The sequence below is a fragment of the Panthera tigris genome, chromosome E2 (genome assembly GCF_018350195.1).
Source record: "Panthera tigris isolate Pti1 chromosome E2, P.tigris_Pti1_mat1.1, whole genome shotgun sequence".
Taxonomy (NCBI): domain Eukaryota; kingdom Metazoa; phylum Chordata; class Mammalia; order Carnivora; family Felidae; genus Panthera; species Panthera tigris.
In genome coordinates, this window is record NC_056674.1 from 59234997 (window position 1) to 59254396 (window position 19400).

The 19400-nt window shown below is 54.4% G+C and overlaps 1 protein-coding gene across 1 annotated transcript; it reads right to left on the reverse strand.

Annotated features, from left to right (window-relative positions):
• Window positions 1-263: 263 nt before the first annotated feature.
• Window positions 264-14309, reverse strand: CE2H16orf95 (chromosome E2 C16orf95 homolog). The gene is made up of 7 exons (XM_042968383.1): window positions 14141-14309; window positions 12762-12813; window positions 12115-12252; window positions 6448-6594; window positions 5656-5692; window positions 2388-2598; window positions 264-481 (listed from the first exon to the last, which is right to left on the reverse strand). The coding sequence occupies exons 3-7, from the start codon at window positions 12250-12252 to the stop codon at window positions 463-465; spliced, it is 552 nt and encodes a 183-aa protein (XP_042824317.1). The 5' UTR covers window positions 12762-12813; window positions 14141-14309; the 3' UTR covers window positions 264-462.
• Window positions 14310-19400: the final 5091 nt, after the last annotated feature.

Genomic DNA, 19400 nt, shown 5'->3' on the forward strand with positions numbered 1-19400 from the left:
AAAATCCACTGAATCATACTTTAAAAGGTGCAATCTATGGGATGTGAGTGATATCTCAGTTTAAAAACTCAACTCCTATAATTTTACACTACTTAAAGCATGAGCCACCCTAAAGAGGTGCTAAAGCCACTTCCCGGCCCTCATCTGGTGGGCCCGCTGGCCAGGGTAGAGGCGGCCTCCCTCCCACAGGGACCCAAAATGGAGAACAGCCCCTCCCCGACAAAGGAGAAGCAGATGCCCTCGTTCAAGAAGGGGCCACTGTGGAGTCTCACAAATAACATTTATTGGCCGCACTCAGGGTCTCACCAGCATCCACGGCCTCCCGGATGATAAACAGCTTGGATTCAACCCTGGGTGTGAATTATATGACCTGAGACAATGCGGGCCATCACAGACTCCTCCTGACTTGATTATAATTGACATGTTCGTGGATGTTCTCAACAGTAGCTGAAGATTCCAAGTTCAAACCCAAAACAACTGGCTGGAAAGCAAAGAGAAAGGCAGTTACTAGGAACAGTGGCCCATGCTGAGCCCACAGTGCCTGGGCAGGACCTGTAAGGAAGCCTCCATGGGCTGTAAGGCGGGGACACCCTCTTAGCAGAGGGAGGGGTGCCATTCAGATCACTGGTGCACTTGGTTCCCGAGGAGCCCAGGCAGGAAAGGGTGCGGTGAGGTGATGCCAGGATACCTTGCAGCCGCGGGCCCTGGGGTGGATGGGCACTCGGCCCCCAGAGCCCACTCTCTCCCTTGGGTGGGAAAGGGAAGTCCAGCCTTGCAGAGCTATGCACGGAAGCCAATGCGTGGAGGCTGTGGCAGCCCCGTCTAGAAGGGACCTGCCTGTCTGTCACGGCCCTTCCAGGGTCCCTGCTGGGAAGGCCCCACGCTCCCCCTCTCCTGAGGCCTCCACAGCAAACCTCTGCCAGGCTAGCTCACGGGCAGCTGGCAGCTTCTCCTGAGATAAGCCACTCATGTAGTCTGTGGGGATCTCCCAGGGCACCCCACAGACACCCCGGCCAGACAAGATACTTCTCTCGAACAGCTGGCTGGGACCTGTGCCCCTGCCCTAAGAGCCTGGTTCAGAGGCAAACGCCTCCTATAACACCTTCAGCGCATCCCCTTGAGCCTGCCCTGCCCATCCACCTCACTCGTCATCTACACCCAAGCTTCCTTCTTTGCTCTTCTCAGAGCGGGCACGGGGGAGCCCTACCTACTTTGATGTCACGTTGGCAAAGATTAAAAAAGAAACAAATCTTTGCGAAAAGCAAAGAAGAAACCATGGCACGATGTCAGGAGCCCTACTCGTGTTCACCGATCACACAAAGCTCACGGACCCCTGCCCCAGCCCCCTTCCCGAGAGCACTTGACCCACAGAGGATGCAACCCACGTCTGGGCAGGCGCTTGTTTGAAGATGTGCCCCATGGCATCATTTCTAACCACAGGGGCAGAGGCAACACCAGGGCCCAACACCAGGGGAGCGGACCTACAGGATGCGGGGGGAGGGCCTTCCACCTCTGGCCAGGACGGGAGACAGAGAGCTAACCTCCTATGAACAACCAGAAAACTGGACATTAGACACGTACAACCGTGTCAGATAGTGGACATCTTCTAGAATATTCCTCTTACATGGAGAAGACAGACGAGCAAAGAGCCAACAAGTCAACATATGTAGGTTTGAACTGCACACACTGACATGCTGCCACAGCTTTGCAGATCTTCTAGTCACACGTGTGTGGGCACCTGCATGGATGTACACAGGTGTGATGGAAGAGGCAAACGGGGATGGGGGGGGGAGAGCTATTTCAGAGACTAAAGGAAGCAGCCCCTTCCTGTCCGCTCGGGGAGGTGTCATCCTGGAGGCCTCGTGGGGGAGGGACTGGGTGGGGTTCTAGGTGACAAACGCAAGGCCTGCGTGCGGCTAGCGGGTTCGAGGTTGGGGAGAGGGCTTCCCAAAATGGAGCCTCGAGGGATGGGCCTGGGCTGGGGGAGAGGCCGCAGGTCCCCAGACCTGAAGGGGTGCTTCTACCCCAGAGGGCTGGCTGGGCGAGTGGGCTCCAAGGTCACTTGCAACCCTGACAGGACAGAGATGTGCGCAAGCTAGAACCAGTGGCAGGCTGCCACGGGACTTGGGAACAGGGAAGAGCCCCGAGGTGCCCCGCCCCCCGCCGTCAGCTCTGACGCACCTGGACTGCCGTTCCATCAAGTGTGTGGTGTGGACGGTAGGAGCAGCAGCGTGGTAATCCCGCCACCCCATCCCCCACCCTCTCACGGAACCACAGCCAAGGTCTCCCACTTTCTCGGTTCAACTGATCCCGAGGCCGCCGACCGAAACAGCCCGGGAGGGAGACGGGCCCAGGACCCCCAGTGCCCCCACCCTGTGCCTGCTCACCGAATGGCCACCACGACCCTCACGACAGCCTGCAGCAGGGTGAGGAGGCTGAGGCTGAGGGGCAGGATGGGGGCGAGGGGGCTCTCTCCCCTCCCCGGGGCCGGTGGCTCCTGGTGGTGAAGGGCCTGGAGCTGCCGCCACTTGAGGAAGAGGCTCCCATCACAGCAGACCCGCCAGCGGTGGTACCGGGAGCGCAAGTCCAGCGGGGATTCTAGGCGAGAAAGCGAGTCAGGCCCCGGGCAGCGTGAAGATGGCAGGCCGCGTCTGCACACCGCTTGCGGGAGAACCCTCTGGAACCGAGGGCGGGGACTCCAGGTGCCCCAGCAAGGCTGGTCCCAGCCCCATGAGTGTGGACGCCGACCGACGCTCATGGAGGTGAAGGGGACCGTGCCGTTCGCTTCTTCCGGGGCTGACCGTGGGGCTCCTGCCGGCGTTTCTGGAGTCTTTACCCCTCACGGCCACGTGAGGGCACGGTCATGGTTATGGACGAAAGGAGACAGAATCCAGGTGGCATGTGCTTCGCGTTAGTCTTTGTTTTCAGAGGAAAACAAGTGGTGAAGCCCAGATGAAACCAGACTGGCAAGAGGCTGATAATGACTGCAACTTAGCAATGGAAACATGGGCTGTGTCTGAGTGTCTGAAAATCCATGACCCCAGGTAGGGCTCCTGGGCTGCTGTTGCCCCGACGTGAGCTTTTCTGAGACCTGTTTTGGTCATCCTGTGACCCTTCTGACGTCACACCTTGTTTATGTTTTATCACACTACTGACATGCTGCTACAAATTACACTTTATTCATATGCTGTGCTGTACTATATGCTACATTACTACCCTAACTATACCAATATGTAAAAGCATGATCAATATAAAATACAATAAATGTGTTTTGTTAAAAAATCCTACCGCAAAAGCATGGAGGAGAACACCGGAGGAGCCCCTCTTTACAAGGAAAATACAAGAGGAGAAAGGCAGACTTTCTCTTTAAAATGGAAATAATCCGGATTTGACGCCAAGGGAAATATTTTTAAATCACTGTATATGAAGCTCAAGGGGCAACAGATCCCGCCTGTCCCGGCACCGGTGGGACCCGGGCTCTCAATCCTGTCCTGGGAACACCCTCCGGCCTGAATGGGTTTAAGGCTTGGCACAAGATCCCTATAAACTGCCTGAACTGTCAACAATGACTGGACTAAAATACTGGTTTTTGAAAACATATCAAATTGATGCATGATTCAACAATAAACAGCTTTTAGCTACTCTTGAAGATGCCAAGTACTCACAGCCAAAAACAACCAATAAGAATAAACCCATAAACATGTGATTATACAGTTAAAAGAGCACTTTCTCAAACTGTTCTTGCCCTGCTACTGTGGGTTTTCTTTCCTAAAGTGATTTCTGGCTCTTCTCCCTGAAACTTGAGCCAATGTATCGCTTGCTCTTGGTTCTTTACCTGTCTTCCTGCCCCCCCACCCCCACCCCCACCCCCACCCCCCGTGTGTTACGCGCGACTCAGCCTAGACACACACCACCTAACCCTCGTCCTCACCCAAACAGGGCTTTAGCTTTTCAAATGCACACGCTTGGGGTCCTACGGCGTGGACTGCAGCAACTTAGTTTCTCCACACAGCCACGTGCCTGGGGCCCCTCCCATCATTCCTAAGGGCCACAGGCTCTCCGTGGCAGGTGCCACATTTCAAATATACCCCCTGCTTTTATGTCCATCCTCCTACTGAGAGACACTTCAGCTGCTTTGGATACCTTGCCGAGGACAGACACGCAGTGGGGGTGTCTACGAGACATCACCCAGACGTGGGCTCGCTGGACTAGAGAATATGTGCATCACAAAGCTGACGGATGGGAGGAATGGGTAGTCACAAAGTACGAACTTCTAGTAATAACATAAGTAAGTCCTGGGGATCCAATCTACAGCATCATGAGTACAGTTGGTAATACTTCACTGCATATTTGTAAGTTGCTAAGAAAATAGATCTTAAAAGTTCTCATCACAAGAAAAGAAATCTGTAACTGTGTGAGGTGACAGATGTTAACTAGACTTCTTGAGTTGGCTATTTCGCAATATATTTAAATACCAAATTGTTACGCTGCGCTCCTGAAATGAATATAATGTTATGTGTCAATTATGTCTCAATAAAAAATAATTTGATAGAGGCCCACACAAAGGCTGTGTAGATTTGTGCCGCTCCTAATCGTGTTACTTTTATTACCAGGGAAGACATGTATTTCTGTAGCATTAAGAGGTGGGTGTGCTGGCTGGTGGCCACTCATCCTGGCACTCTCCCAGCCAGCCCTGTGCCCCTGGGCTCCGGCAGGCTGCTCAAATCGCCTGCCCGTCCCAAGAACCCAGCCCCAGCCCGGCATCCATCCATTCCCTCCTGCACAGATTGTGGCCAGGGTGCTCCCACGCAGAGCAGGGGCACGGCTGGGCACGGGGAGGACCTGATACAGGCCACAAAACGTGCCTGCTGCTTCGCTCACGGGCAACACGGAGGAGGCATACATGTTAGCCATCAGCGCCGGAAAACGCCTTCCAGAACAATCCAGCCCACTTGTTTGAAGGACAAAGAATGTACCGGTGGGGATGGAGATGCCGTCTCCTCGTGTGCTGAAGGGAATGAAGGACACAGCGGGTCACAAACACACAAATACATGCACACGCCCCGTTGCGAGTATCTACTGCATCATGAACAGAGGAGTACGTGGCACGTACTACAGCCTCCACAAATGTGTGACGATACACGCCCTAGGTCTCAAATATGCAAATGTATAAACACACCGCAAGAGGAATACGTGTCTAAATGTCACGTCATGAGCATATGGTGTGTCCTGCACATGGAAATGGAGGTACAGGCGCCACGTCGTTAATAAATACGGATAGTAGCCGCGCGTACACGTACGTATGTGTGAGTATACCCACCCGCCCCCCCACACACACTATGTCATGAACCACAGCAGGTTAGAGCTTAAAAGAAAATACGCTTTAGATACCATCTAACTCCAGGCTGCAAACTGGCTGCATCTTGAGAGCCGCTGCAGATGGACTGATAGAGTCTAAGGCTCTCTGGGTTCGGTGGGAAATGGGGGGTGACTAGCGATGTCTGGCAAGAGAAGGGGGCGAAAAGGCGGAGTGTATGCCACACAGCCATGTCTGTTTTACAGACGTGGGGAGGAGAGAAGTCTTCCCATCCCCACCATAAGACCCCGCCTCCCTTGGGGAGCGGGAGGGGATGAGACCCACGTACGCGCTGTTACCTTGCATGCCTTTAAAACTCTGCTGCCTTTTCACCACCTAAAAGAAAAGAATGTGGGCAAACGTATCAGCCCTGGCCTGGTGATCTACCGGAAGGGTGGGCCCAGTGATGTGGCCTAGAAACCAGGAAAGGGCTGTGAGCAGCTCAGGACGCAAGCCAGCTCAGGACACAGCTTCAGGACCAAGCTCAGGTCTCCTTTTAAAAGGCCTTTGAGTCTGAATTCTAGGGACAGTTTGCTATTTGATGACAGCAAACCAGCAACTGGAAAGTGGGTGGAGGCAGAAAGGAAGCTTCTACTGACCACCCAGGGCACCTGAAATGCCGCGGGGCTGAGGAGGACTGGGCCTGGCCAACCACCCCAGCGGGGGCTGGCCTGGAACCCAGAGCCCCGGAGAGTGCCAGATAGAGCTGAAGAGTGAGGACAGAATCTCAGAACAATGGTCCTTCCCGGCTCCTCCATCCGCCTGCTGGGATGCCCACAGAGCTGGAGCAGGAGGTGAGGCCAGGTGAGGGAGGGGGAGGAGGGGCAAGAGAGGAGGAGGGCAGGAGAGGCGGCAGTAAAGATGGCAGCAGCAATGCTGTCCCCTTCAGAGGGCAGCATGACCCGCCCTCCGGGCACCCCCCCCCAGGACACGGAGCCTGCCCCCCCGCCCCCTGCCTGCACTCTGCTGCCTTTGCTGTGCCTTCCAGGAGACCCTGGATGAATGGAGGCCACTGTGGGGAGAGAACCCGGTACCCTCCACCCCATCTCCGGGTCCCTCTCGGGCCTCGCTGCCATGAGCCTCCCTCTTACCTTCGTGTGAGGCCTCAGGACCTGGGGCACCCAGTAGGGCATCACAGCCTGATCCCTAGGCATCGGGAGGCGGCCCCCAAAACGGTGGCATGGGCAGGGGCATGCCTTGGTGGTTTTGGGGGTATAAAACTGGACCATCTTTGGGATCTAACAGAGAGGAAGGGAAGACAAGGTCCAAAGGGATAGTGCCCCAGAAACCTTCACGCTGGAACAGGGCCCCGGGAAGTTCTTCTTCTGCACCCCCACACGAGCACACCCCAACCACCCAGCCGAGGGAGCACAGTCCCAGGGGACCGCCTGCATCTCTGCAGTGCCACGACGCAGGGTGCCACGGCGGGACATGTGGGCTGCAGTCAGGAGGCATGGCTCTGCCCTGAGCTCAGAGGCCACCAGGAGTGGCCCCTGAGCACAACATTTAGCCCCTCGGAGCGTCAGCGGTCTTGGCTATAAAGGGGGCTCTGCCAGATTTCTTAAAACATAGGTCAGAGTCCAAAACGGGACAGTGTCTGATTCAGCAATTCCACTCTCGGACACACGTGCGTCTGCAAAACGACGCTCTTAAAGGCGGCCGGCATCAGCACTGGCTGTTGGGGCCCAACAGCACGAATGCCATCTGTAAGGGACGATACGGGTGGGACACGGGGACAGCAGGGAATGGGGCAGCCTTTGGAAAGAGCGAGGCGGACCTTCCCGTCCTGACGTGAACGAGTGCAGAGAGGGGACGGTGAGTGAGAAAGGCAGCGTGCAGGCACAGCAGCTGCCGTGCGTGGTTTTCACGGAGAACCTACGTGTGCCTGAGTTGTGGGGGGCCATGCCCTCACTGCGTTCTGCACCCTCCCACAGCCCTGCCCTTTGCCCTGCGACCCCAGTTCCTTGCAGCAGAGGGACAGCGTGGAGCCCACCCCTGGACCTCGGCCAGGCCCAGAGAACAAGAAGTGACAGCAGCCAGGGCCCGCACGCCAGCCCCAAGATCAGGGACAGGTGGGGCCGTGGTGCCCAGCAGAGCCCCTCGGACACCTGTGCAATGACAATGACTGCTGTTTCAAACCAGGCATTTGGGCATCGGTGACATGTCGCTTGTGAAGGAGCACACTCACAGCTCATCTGCAGGCCACGTGGGGAAGCCTTGGAGGAAGCACGGGCAGGGGGGCATGATCTTCACTGTACCCCTTTGTACCTCTAGAGGTCCCCACCATGTGCTCACGTCGCACATTATAAAAGACACTAAAAGACACTAAAACCTACCTCTGAGTGGACCCTGCCAACTTCCTGAGGCCACGGAGGGCCCCACAGAGCACGTGTGCGACGTGAGGCGAAGCACAGAGGACCCCGCAGGGAGGGCTGAGGGGTCGCAGGCTCATGAACCCCTCCCGCTTGCCACCAGGGTGCTGCCCAGCAGGACGAGCACACTCGGGACACTTGTGCCCACCCACCCCCCAGCATGCACCTGAGAGCCCTCCAGATGTGGACAGCACAAACTCCCTGGGCAGACCCTGTGGGTGGCCCCTGCCGCGGTCATTCCGCACCAGCCACCCCTTGTTAGAAGAACCCAACTTTGCTCAAGGGACCAAGTGCCCAGTCCCAAGGGACCAGCCTCAGCCAGGCAGGGCTTTGCCAGCAATGTGTCTGGGGGTGAGAACAAAGAGATCAAAGACAAGTTGGCTGGGGCTTCTGGGAATTTTTTACCCTGGATAAGAAAAGGGAACGAGACAGTAAGCCTTCCATGCACCCTCCCTGCCCCCCCCCCCCGAGAAAAGGAGGACATCATAAAGGCTTCCTTTGTGCCACGTGTATCGTGGTGTAAGGAGGAGACCCATGGCCACCATCTCAAAACACGCAAGCTGGAAGTACCAACACTAGGAGTAAAGGGTAAAAAGAATCTGGATCTTTAAACACATTATCCAGCCATAAAACCAATCCTAGAAGAATCCTCTCTCTACCAAAGACCCTGGTTGAACCCACTGTGGGTCAGCTCTCTGTTACTTGCACCTAACAGCGCCCCCTGCCGGAACAGGAGCCTGCTGGGTGAATGGAAAGGAGGCTGGAGCCTAGGGGGGTGGGGGGTGGGCAGCAAGGTCAGGAAGGACCCCAGGAACTCCATCAGGGACTTTGGTCCATACTCAGAAATGAGGGGCTATGGGGGAGCGACGGGACCAGATGTACAGTTTTAAAAGCTCTTACGTGGTGGGGGTGCCAGGGTGCCTCAGTCGGTTGAGCATCTAACTCTTGATTTCGATGGGGTCATGATCTCACAGTTTGTGGGATCAACTCTTGTGTCTGGCTCTGCACAGAGCCTGCTTAGGATTTTCTCTTTCTCTCTCTCTCTCTCTCTCCACCCCTCCATTTTCTTTCTCTCTCAAAATAAATTTAAAAACTTAGGAAAATAAATTATAAAAGCTCATGGGGCTTCAGATCAGAAAATGGACAGCCAGAGCTAGAACGGATGGAGGCAGGGAGACGAGCTGGAAGACAGGAGACAGGCTGGGCACCTTGGCCTCTGCACTCCTTCCACCCTGCTTAGGGCCACCTCCTCCCCGACGCCCAGCAGCATAACTCAGTGGAGAGAGTCATGGACCCTAATCCCCCATCGGCTGTGGACTGACCCTGTGACCTTAGAAAAGCCCCTGTCCCTCTCTGGACCTCAGTTTTCCCATCCTTTAAAGGAGTACAATCATACCTACCCTGCCCAACTTTCAAATGATACAATGGCCAACAGGAGGGACTGAGACCATCATCACTGCCTAGAACAATGTGACTCAGTGACCTTGAGGCCACTGACCTGTTTAAGAATCTACTAAAAAACAAGAAATGAGAGATGGCCTCACTACAGATTCTACTGATATTACAAGGGTCATTAGAGAATATTATGAATAACACTATGCCAATAAATCTGACAAGGATATAATGGACAGAATCCTCGAGGCTCACTATGCAAGAGACAGATAACATAAATAACTCTATATCCATGAAAGAAATTGTTTGCAGTTAAAAACCCTCCCACAAAGAAACTTCTAGCCCCATATGGCTTCACTGGTAAATCCCACCAAACCCTAAAGGAAGAAATAATACCAATTCCACACAGAGTCTTCCAGAAATTTGAAATGAGAGACTACGTCTCAACTTATTCTACATGGCCAGCATTACCCTAGTACAAAGGCAAACAAGGAAAAGGCAGATCAATATTCTAATCAAATTCTAACCAAATACATCAGGAGAACAATACATCATGATTACATGGGGTTTCTCCTAGGAAACAGCTTAACTTTTGAAAGTCCCTCAATGTAACAATATTAACAACCCCCCCCCCAAAAAATTATCATTTCGATAGACATAGATAATACCCAACATTCATTCTGGATACAAACTCTGAGCAAATTAGGAATAGACAGGAACTTCCTCAGCCTGACACAGGGCATCTAAACCAACAGCTAACATCACACTTAATGGTGAAAACCCGAATGCTGTTCCCCTAAGATGAGGAAGAAAACAAGGGTGTCTTGTGTCCCCACTGCGTTCATCGATGTACTAGAAGTTCTAGTCAGGGGATAAGGCAAGAAAAAGAAATAAAAGACATCCAAACTGGACAGGAAGGAAGGAAATCCTCTCTCTCTGCAGATGGCATGATCTTCTACGTAGAAAATCTAAATCTACAAAAAGATCCACTAGAATAAAGGAGGTAATGCAATATTGTGGGATACAAGATCAAAACACAAAAGTCAGTAGTATCCTTGAAAAGTAGCAATGAGGCGGGGTGCCTGGGTGGCTCAGTCAGTTAAGCATCCAACTTCAGCTCAGGTCATGATCTCATGGTCTGTGAGTTCGAGCCCCACGTCGGGCTCTGTGCCGACGGCTTAGAGCCTGGAGCCTGCTTTGGACTCTGTGTATCCCTCTCTCTCTGCTCCTCCCCTGCTCATTCTCTCTCTCTCTCTCTCTCTCTCTCTCTGTCTCTCTCTCAAAAATAAACATTTTTTAAAATTTTGTAATAAATAAGTAAAAAATGACCTTCAAGCCATAGGAAAAAAAAATCAACTTAAAATGGATCACAAACCTAAACACAAACTATAAACTATAAAACTTCTAGAAAAAAAAACACAGGAGAAACCTTTCCAATCTTGGCTTAGGCAAAGATTTCTTAGAAATGCTTAGAATGCATGTGCCACTGCTGTGCTGGCAGGGATGGAGGGGGAGAGGGCGCTGGGGTAGAGGGGGGAGGGGTAGAGGGGGGAGGGTGCACCTAAACAAGATCCAGAAAAGATCAAACTGACAAACTGCACTTCGTCAAAATTTAAAACTTATGCTCTGTGAAAGATACTGAGAAGAGAATAAAAGGACAAGTCAAGAACACGGAGAAAATATTTGCAAATTAACTATTTCATAAAGAAAGTATATATCCAGAATACATAAAGAATTCTCACAACTCAATAGTAAAAAAAAAAAAAAGCAAACAACCCAATTTTTCTAAATGGGCGAAATATCTAGAGAGACCTCTACATATCAAGTAAGATGCACAGATGCCAGGGCCGCCTGGGTGGCTCTATCAGTTAAGCGTCCGACTTCGGCTCAGGCCATGATCTCACAGGTCGTGGATTCGAGCCCCATGTCGGACTCTGTGCTGACAGCTCGGAGCTCAGAGCCTGGAGCCTGCTTTGGATTCTATGTCTCCCTCTCTCTCTGCCCCACCCCTGCTTATGCTCTGTCTCTCTCTGTCTCTCAAAAATGAATAAACATTAAAAAAAAAAAAAGTTTTTTTTTTTTAAAGTAAGATGTGCAGATGACGAAAGCATATGGAGGAGACCCTTGGCATCACTAGTTACTATGGAATTAAGTAGTGGAATTTAGCCACCTATTAAGATGGCTAAAATTTAAAAGACTGACCAAACCACATGCCAGTGAAAACGCGGAGGGACTGGAACTTTATACAATGCTGGTGGGAATGTCAAATGACACAACCGTTTTCGGAAAACAGTTGCCAGTTTCTTAAAAAGTTACACATACCCCTACGGCATGATCCAACAACTCGCCCAAGAGAAATGAAGGCACGTTCACACAAAGACTTGTACACAAACGTTCACAGCAGCCTTACTGCTCACAGACAAAACTGCTGGAAATGATGCCAATGTCCTTCAGGGGGCGAGAGGCTACACTGTGGCTGATTCAGATGACAGAGCACTCTCCAGTACTCCTCAGCGACCACGTGGATGAAACTCAAAAATAATTACGCTAAGGGAAGGAAGCCAGAGTACCCCCCACACGACGCCATTTATATAAAATCCAAGGAAACGCAGACTGGCCGCCAGCAACAGAAACAGACCAGCAGTTGCCAGGGATGGTGGGGCAGGGAAGGCTGGGTGCAGTTGCAAAGGGCACAAGGAAACCCTTCAGGGTTGTGTGTGTGTGTACATTAACTCAACGACGGGGGTGGTTCCACAGTGTGTATCTATGTAGAGATTTAGCAAACTGCCCACTTCACACATGTGTGGTTATCGCATGTCAGTCTTAACTCCATAAATCTGGTTTAAAATAAAAATCCCGATTTAAAGAAAAACACCAACTGTCTCCCAGAAATTGTAAAACATCACTCATGTAATATCTATGATGCTGAGATGTGACTGGTCCCCTTAAGTTCACCCTGGACTCAGGTGAAGAAACCTGGCTCAAGTCACCTACCTGCTTTCGGGGTCTCAGGGACAAAGGGACCCAGTAAGGCAGGGCAGCCTTGACCCTGGGCACGGGCAGGCAGCCCCCGAACCTGGCCTGGCACTCACAGCAGATGGGCTCTCGAGCAGCGCTGGGGACGGGACACATCTGAGCATGAGCCAGAAAAGACAGAATTAAACATGCCGTTACATTCAGCGATGTGAGCCGAGGAACTCTCTGGAATAGTCCATCAACGCTCAGAGAGAGCCAGGGTTGAGGCAGGGTGTCCAAGGGCAGGGAACAGGGGCCTCAGCTCCTTCCGCAGCTCAAAAAGAGGCAGGCTACCACGGCTCACCCTCCAGAGTCATCTAGACAGAGACCAGCGGAGCTTGCAGACCAGGTCGTGAGGATCCCCGGCCATTTACGGTCACGTTGCCGTGTGCATGGCTGGGGAAGTACAATCAGCTACAATGGGGGCTGCTCTTTTTGAGGTTATGTCAGGGGTGGGGGAGGCAGTGGGTGACCCTACATAGAGATACTAGGGGCCGGGTGATGGGCCCCATGTCTGACACAGCCTCGTGAGGTATGGCTTTTGGGTGCACCCACATTCTCCACTCTCCCCAACCCACGGGCATGTCGGAGTTGGGGCACAGACCCTGAGTGTTTGCTTTCCTTACCAAATAATCTATGAGGCACACTTCTTTCCCAAAGATTTGAAATGCGCTCTTCCTAGAAAACAAGAACAGGAAGGCTTAGAAAGTTCTGGGCTTTGGGTACATTGGGAGACAGGGCTGTTGGGCGACGACCTGGGCCAGATTTCTTGACACTGACTCGTGTCACTAAACCCCAGGGAGGGAGGGGTCATCCTTCTGAGACTAAGAGGGTGTAGGGGGCTGACAACAGAATCAGGTGTATGCACGCTCACATGCTGACATCTAGGGGGTCCCTGAACGCCGGGCTCGTGTAAAATCCCGTGTCCCCAAACCTAGTTGCTTCACACACGCTCCAGCTAAACCTGTGCTAAGCCCTTCAGGAGAGAAAGAAAGCTCCAACCTGCTGAGAACTTCCCAAGCCCTGGAGCTGCCAACCACCACACCTAGGACATCCCCAAGCTTCTACTTGGGGAAAAGACAGTCAAACCTGTCCATTAAATGAAAGTCCTTCCAGCATAACCTGAATGCTCTGTCTCTGGGATGACAAAAGCATTTGGGGCTACACAGACCGTGTTACCCTTCCCCATTGTCCCCCCTACCCCTGCAACAAACTGCCAGAATGCCATATGGGGACTCCAGTGGGCATGAATGGAACACACAGCAAAGCAACTTTTCCCTGACTGTGATGGGGCGGGGGGCGGTTCTGTAGCATGGAAACCGTAGGAGTGACACGGTGTTTTGGGGTTTCATTTTTACCGTGATCATCACCACTACTGCTATCTTATTACAGCAACAGCTTCGGGTCATTGAGCTCTCTCCGCACACCCGGCTGCCGCCAGAAAACACGGGATGCGGCCCCTGCGCGCATCCTCCCCCTGCTGGTAATGACTGCATCGCTAGTTCCTTAAGGGGCCACCCCTGTCTCCGCCCCCACCGCTCAGCCCCCCAGCCCAGAGGCTGAGGCCCAGCTCTCTGAGGACGTTGGCTCAGAAGGGGGGCATTACCCAAGTCAGCCCAGAGAAACTCATTTGGGGACTGGGGGCCAAAATTTAGGGGAAAAAGAATGTCCTTTTGTGTGGAGGTTGGAAGCCTCAGGTCTTGGCTCCAGGAGGGAAGCCGGCCCGCAGGCAAGCGCAGCTGACAGATGGACAAAGCAGTCCCCGACCACAGTCCCTGAGCATCTGGATACACCCGTGTCTGAAGAGCTGCCCTCCGTTCTCAGCCGGTGGAACAGTAACCCGCCCCCCGGAGCTCCCGTCAGCGCAGACGTGCCCTCTGCCCTGCCTACGGGACACAAGCTGCCGCTGGGCCGGGGTGACGTGGGGCCCGGGCGCCCGGCGGCGGGGCTGGGGCTGCCCCGGGTGCGGTGTCCGCGGCCCGGCGTGAGGGGCTCAGGCACGCACCTGCCTGCCGCGACGCGCTCCGGGGAGTGCGTGCTGACAGACCCAACGGACACCCGGGGCGCCCGGAAGTGCCCGCCGCGGCTGTGACAGGGTGACGGGGTGGGAGGGAGCGGTGACCATCGTGAGGCCGCTGACGACAGCACGGCCGGCTCCCACGCGAGCGGCTCCTCCCTGCAGCCAACGAGCACACGCACGCCGCGCAGGGCCCGCCCACCCCCCAGGTCCCGCCCCTTCCGCCCGCCGGCCTCTCCAGGTCCCGCTCTTCCGGCCCGACGGCGCCGCTGACTGGCCCAAGCTCAGCCAATCACACGCCGTCTTCTAGGTATGTGCCCCCATCTGACGGCTGATTGGTCCCTGTTGGCACGGGCTCGAGGACGTAGGGTCGGCAGGTCGGACCGAGGCGGAGCGTGGCTGGATTCCCGGGCTGGAGCGGGGCTCAGAATCTCTGCCCGGGTCTCCGGCGCTGGATGGTGAGAAGGCAGTGGCCGCCGGCCGGGCGTAACTCGTGGCGCCCTCAGGCCGCCGGTTGCCTCTCTCAAGTTCCGACGGAGCGGTGCGCACTGCATCTCACGTGGTGGCCGCCTAGCCGGCCCAGGCCTGGACGCTGCGGTCCCGACGGTGCCGGCCTGCCGTGGCCCCGAGTCCCCGCGCTATGCGCGGTCGCTGGACGCGAGACCGGCCGCGCGTCTTTACAGACCGGATGAAGTCTGCCTCTCTGTGTTGTTCTGCTTTATCCCAGACTCCAGTTTCCATCTCTTGCAAACGAGTTTACCCCCACCTTTTAGTCTTTTCATGCCGACTGTAATATTCTCCGTTAATCCAGTGTTTGCCCAAACCAACACGAGTAACTAGCCCTGATGGGCGGCACCCCGATGGGCTGCCTCCTAGCCGTGGAGCGAACAGGATGCGTCCGGGCACTGCTCAGGTTTCTTGGCTCCGCTGCTGAACTCTTAGGGTCAGAACCTATGAACAGGGCTGAACTTCCAGCCAGGGCTCACATGTATGCTGTTTGGCCGGCATCCAAGCTCACTGGGCAGTGCCCCTGCCATATTAGCTGCCACATAGTTCAAACATCACCCCTGCGTGTTGTGTAAGTAATGTCACTAGTCTCTTTGTTAATAGCTCATGACAAAATTGTCCAGGAATCTCACTACTAAACTAGCACTTTATTTACAGCTCTCTTGTCTCTGCCTGCCTGCCTTGGAGTCTCCATTCTCCTGAGCCGACAGGAATATCACTGCAGCATAGAAGGCAGGCTCATGCCTTCCGGAAGCTCTGGCACACTGTCTTGCTGTTTCATGTCAACAATAGCGCATCCCTGCCCCCATCACCTCCCCCTCCCCAGGAGTGGCTAGAAGGTCTAACAAATGCCAGCTTTATTGAGGAGGCAGGTGGAACCCTCATACATTGCTCACAAAATGGAAATAACTATTGGCAAACCGTTTGGCAATATTTTCAAAACCTAAACATCTGAATGAATAGCCTGTAACCAAACAGTTCCTTGCCCAGGTATACACTCCAAAGAAATAAGAACTTGTCCACCAGAAGGCACACACAAACCCAGCCAAAGCAACTTTTAACAGCTTCAAACCAGAAATGCCACAGATGTCCACTCGCAGGAGAAAAGATGAAAGAAACCAGAACACTACACAACGATGAAAACTACACAACCGCAAACCCACAGCATGCAGTGGGTGCACTGCATGTGTCACCGTAGTGACTGCACACGGACGACTGCAATCCGGGAAAGCAAATCCATCACCACACAGCGATCCAAAGCAGTCCTTGCCCACTCTGCCCTGAGTGCTCAGTCACAGGAGCTTGTTCCCAGCTCTGGCCCTGCCTGTGTGTTATCAGGCGGCTCGCCTCACTTCTCCAAGCCTGGGTGTCACCTGTAAAATAGTGAGAGCCATAGAACCAATCCACAGGACGTTGGAGAAGATGAGATTTAAGACCAGACACGGTGTGAGCCTCCCGGGCAGGTCAGCCTGTCGTTACAGAAGTGTGCTCCCTGTATTTTCCCTTTCCCTACCCACTTAAGGCAGAGCTTGGCTCATTGCCACTGCCTCAGAGGAGAGAAGTCAGACCAGAGAAGCCTGCGGCCACTAAACATTTCTCGGTTTGGCTTTTGTTTCCAAAACCCCCAGGTAGGAGGAGGAGGAGGAACAGAGAGAGACCTCTATGTCCCAGAATCATGGGGTAGTTGTGCAGTGCGGTCACCAACCGAGGATCCCTGGCTGAGAGCATGATGAGTGGGCCTGTGTTCCACCTGCACTGTCCCCTGGGCCCGTCCCCACTCCCGACCTTATATGACCTGCATAGGAGCACACCGAGCTAGCAGGAGCCACCAGACCAGAGGGAACAGTCTGGCCTGGCTTGAAGGGGATGGAGAAGTGCTGGGCCACTGAGGCAGCCATGGCCAGCATCTGTGAGTCTCTTCCTCCCCACCCCCATAGCACCCACATGTCCATGGCTGTCAGCTCCTGTAACTGCCCGGAAATGACACCCAGCCACCAGAGAGTCTCCAGACCCCTGTCTGGGGGCAGGCCAGGAGTGTCAGGATTAATGCCCCTGGGAGCAGCCCTCAGCAGTGACAGGGAACGTGGATAAGTATCTGAGCTTTCGTGCCCGCAGGTGGGACAGCTTGGGGCATGTTGCATACTGCCCCCCAGCTTCCCTGCAGGACCGAACCCCAGCTGCCCACATTGCTGCCCCCCTCCCTTGATGGCGCCCTTTGCAATGCTCCTTGCTTCTCACCTCCCCATACCCTATCCCAGGTCGTCTCCCCAATAATATACCTGCAGGTCCTAGCTCAGGACTGGCTTTTAGGGAAATCAGCCAGGACAGGACCCTCCTGCCACCCCTGTGACCATCCCTTGCAGCCTGGAGGGGCTCTTTCAGATGGTCACGAAGCCTCGTGCCGCCTGCATCTGGCACAGAGCCTGGGTCCGGGGCCAGCTGTGCCCTCAGCTGGTGGCAGAGGGGACTCTCCCCAGCCACTCCTGCATGTGGGGAGGTGGGGGGTGGGGGGGGGGCAGGCTGCAACAGCACGGGGCTAAGTGAGCACCAACAAAGCTTTCCAAACCGACGAGCCCTGGGCAGGTGTAGAACAAGTGAAGGAGGGCGACCACAGCCTTGCCGGGGCTCAGGCAGGAGGAGTGACGCATCTCCAAACACCAGCAGGCACGGTCCACGTTCTTGCACGGTCCCTTGTTCCAAACTGGGTTCCCCAAAGATATGGACCTCCTCTAGTAGTCAGAGAAAAGGGCCTGTCCTCTACTCCACAGTTACAAGCAGGGGTGGGGCCAAGTGGGGATGCCCGTGTGACATGACCGAGCTGGCTGCCAAGACAGAGGGCCCAAAGGGGCAGGTCACACGCCCACCCCCGTGGGCAGACAGAACAAGGGAGAGGCCACCCAGCAGGAAGGACACTGTCCTCAGGACCACCAGAGCGCTGCCGCCAGGGCTGTGGCTGGGGTACTGCCACCTCCCACTCCTCTTGGCTTGTCCACGTCCGTATCTTTGAGAACCTTGTGACTACAAAAGCCTGTATTGTTGCTAACCCAGAAGTTGTGATTTTGTTTTGAAGTTTGCTATCACAGGATAACCTTGCCTGACTGACCCATGACAGGCTCAGGAAAGGGGTTCTACAAAGCTAAGCCCGTGGGTTGGGTAAAAACAAGATTTAAAAATATTTTTTTCAAACTTTTTAAGTAGGCTTCGCGTCCAGCGCAGAACCCTGAGATCAAGATTCGGACGCTTAACCGACTGAGCTACCCCTAAACTTTTTTTTTTTTCTTTTTTAAGTAATCTCTACACCCAAAGTGGGGCTCAAACTCACAACTCCAAGATCAAGAGTCACACGCTCACGTCCCTCATTAGGAACACTTTGGGGTCTCTTGAAGTAACCCTTCTCAGCCTAGTCTGGGTCAAGGTCATGCCAGGTGCCACAGACTCTTGCAGTATGTGGTGTTAATGGCTCCCTGGAGGCAGAACTCACTTTTTCACTCAGATTGGGGCCCTGCATGTGACCGGCCCCACTGGTGGGCATCATTCTGTACAAGTCTGCTGCCCCACATCCTTACCCTTCCTTGTGGGGTCGCAGGCTCCATTGTCACCCCTTACTGTCCCTGCCTCTCCAACCACACCATTCTGGAGCTCTCTCTTCAGTGAGCTGTGTACCCTCAGCACCTTGGTCTCCCTTTCCTTCTCCCTCACCGTGTCCTGCACTCTGCTGAGATGCCACCACCACCACCATTACCATCATCAGAATGCCATTAAGAGGGACGCAGCCCAAGCCAGACAACCAGGCTCACAGAGAGTTTGTTCATTTCCAGATGCCTGTCACTGTCTCAGCCCAGCACCAAGGACCCATGTCCTAGTGCTTTCCATGAGATCAGAGCGTCCTCTGGGATGGGCTCCACACCAGTTCTCCCCATGCCCATGGCGCTCTGGAAGCCTGAGTCCCAACAGAACTATGGGATGTTGGCAGCAGGGCAGAGGAGCTCCATGGTGATAAGGGCCATCTACCTGGGCTCCGTAGCCTCTGTCCCCATCCCAGGTCTTGGAAGGAGCCTGAGGAGACAACAGGAATTGGGTCTAGGTACTCACTGGCCTCTGGTCCACAGGGGTGCCCAGCAGCAGCTCTCTGAATGACAATCTGCAGAGGGGCTGACCTGCCCATCCCCTGCAGGCTTAGGGCTCCCTGGCGGAGATGACAGCATCCCTGAGCCAGTGTCTGGGCACCTGCTGTCCACAGAGTGGTCACGGCGCTCTGCTGAGGTGGGCCCCAGGGCCGAGTCACTAACAGGTGGGACTCCCGAGACCGCATTCGGCCCAGCAGCATACCCAGACGACAAATCAGATCTACTTCCCAGGCCAGGCCTGTTCTAACCCAAATCCCCACGGCAGCCTCCTGCGCAATGCCTCCCACCTCCACCAGCGGTCCCTTCTCAGCTTGGCAGCCAGGGCTCCTGGGGGCTCTGAGTGCAAGACCCAGGCCTCCCTCTGTCCCTGGGACACCACGTGACCTGTGCCTGTGTGAATGCAAGCACACGCACGTGCATAGAGACACAGACCCACACGTAATGCACACGGTGTTATCTATGGTATTCAAAGGTCACGGGGAGTATTAGAAAAGAGTCTAAGAAGTCTCCTTGAAGGGAGATGGTGAAAGAAGCCAGACTGGCACCTGCGTGCTGTGGCTCTATTCTGGAAACTTGACGTTCTGAGAAAAGGCAGAGCCACGGGATGCAGGCCA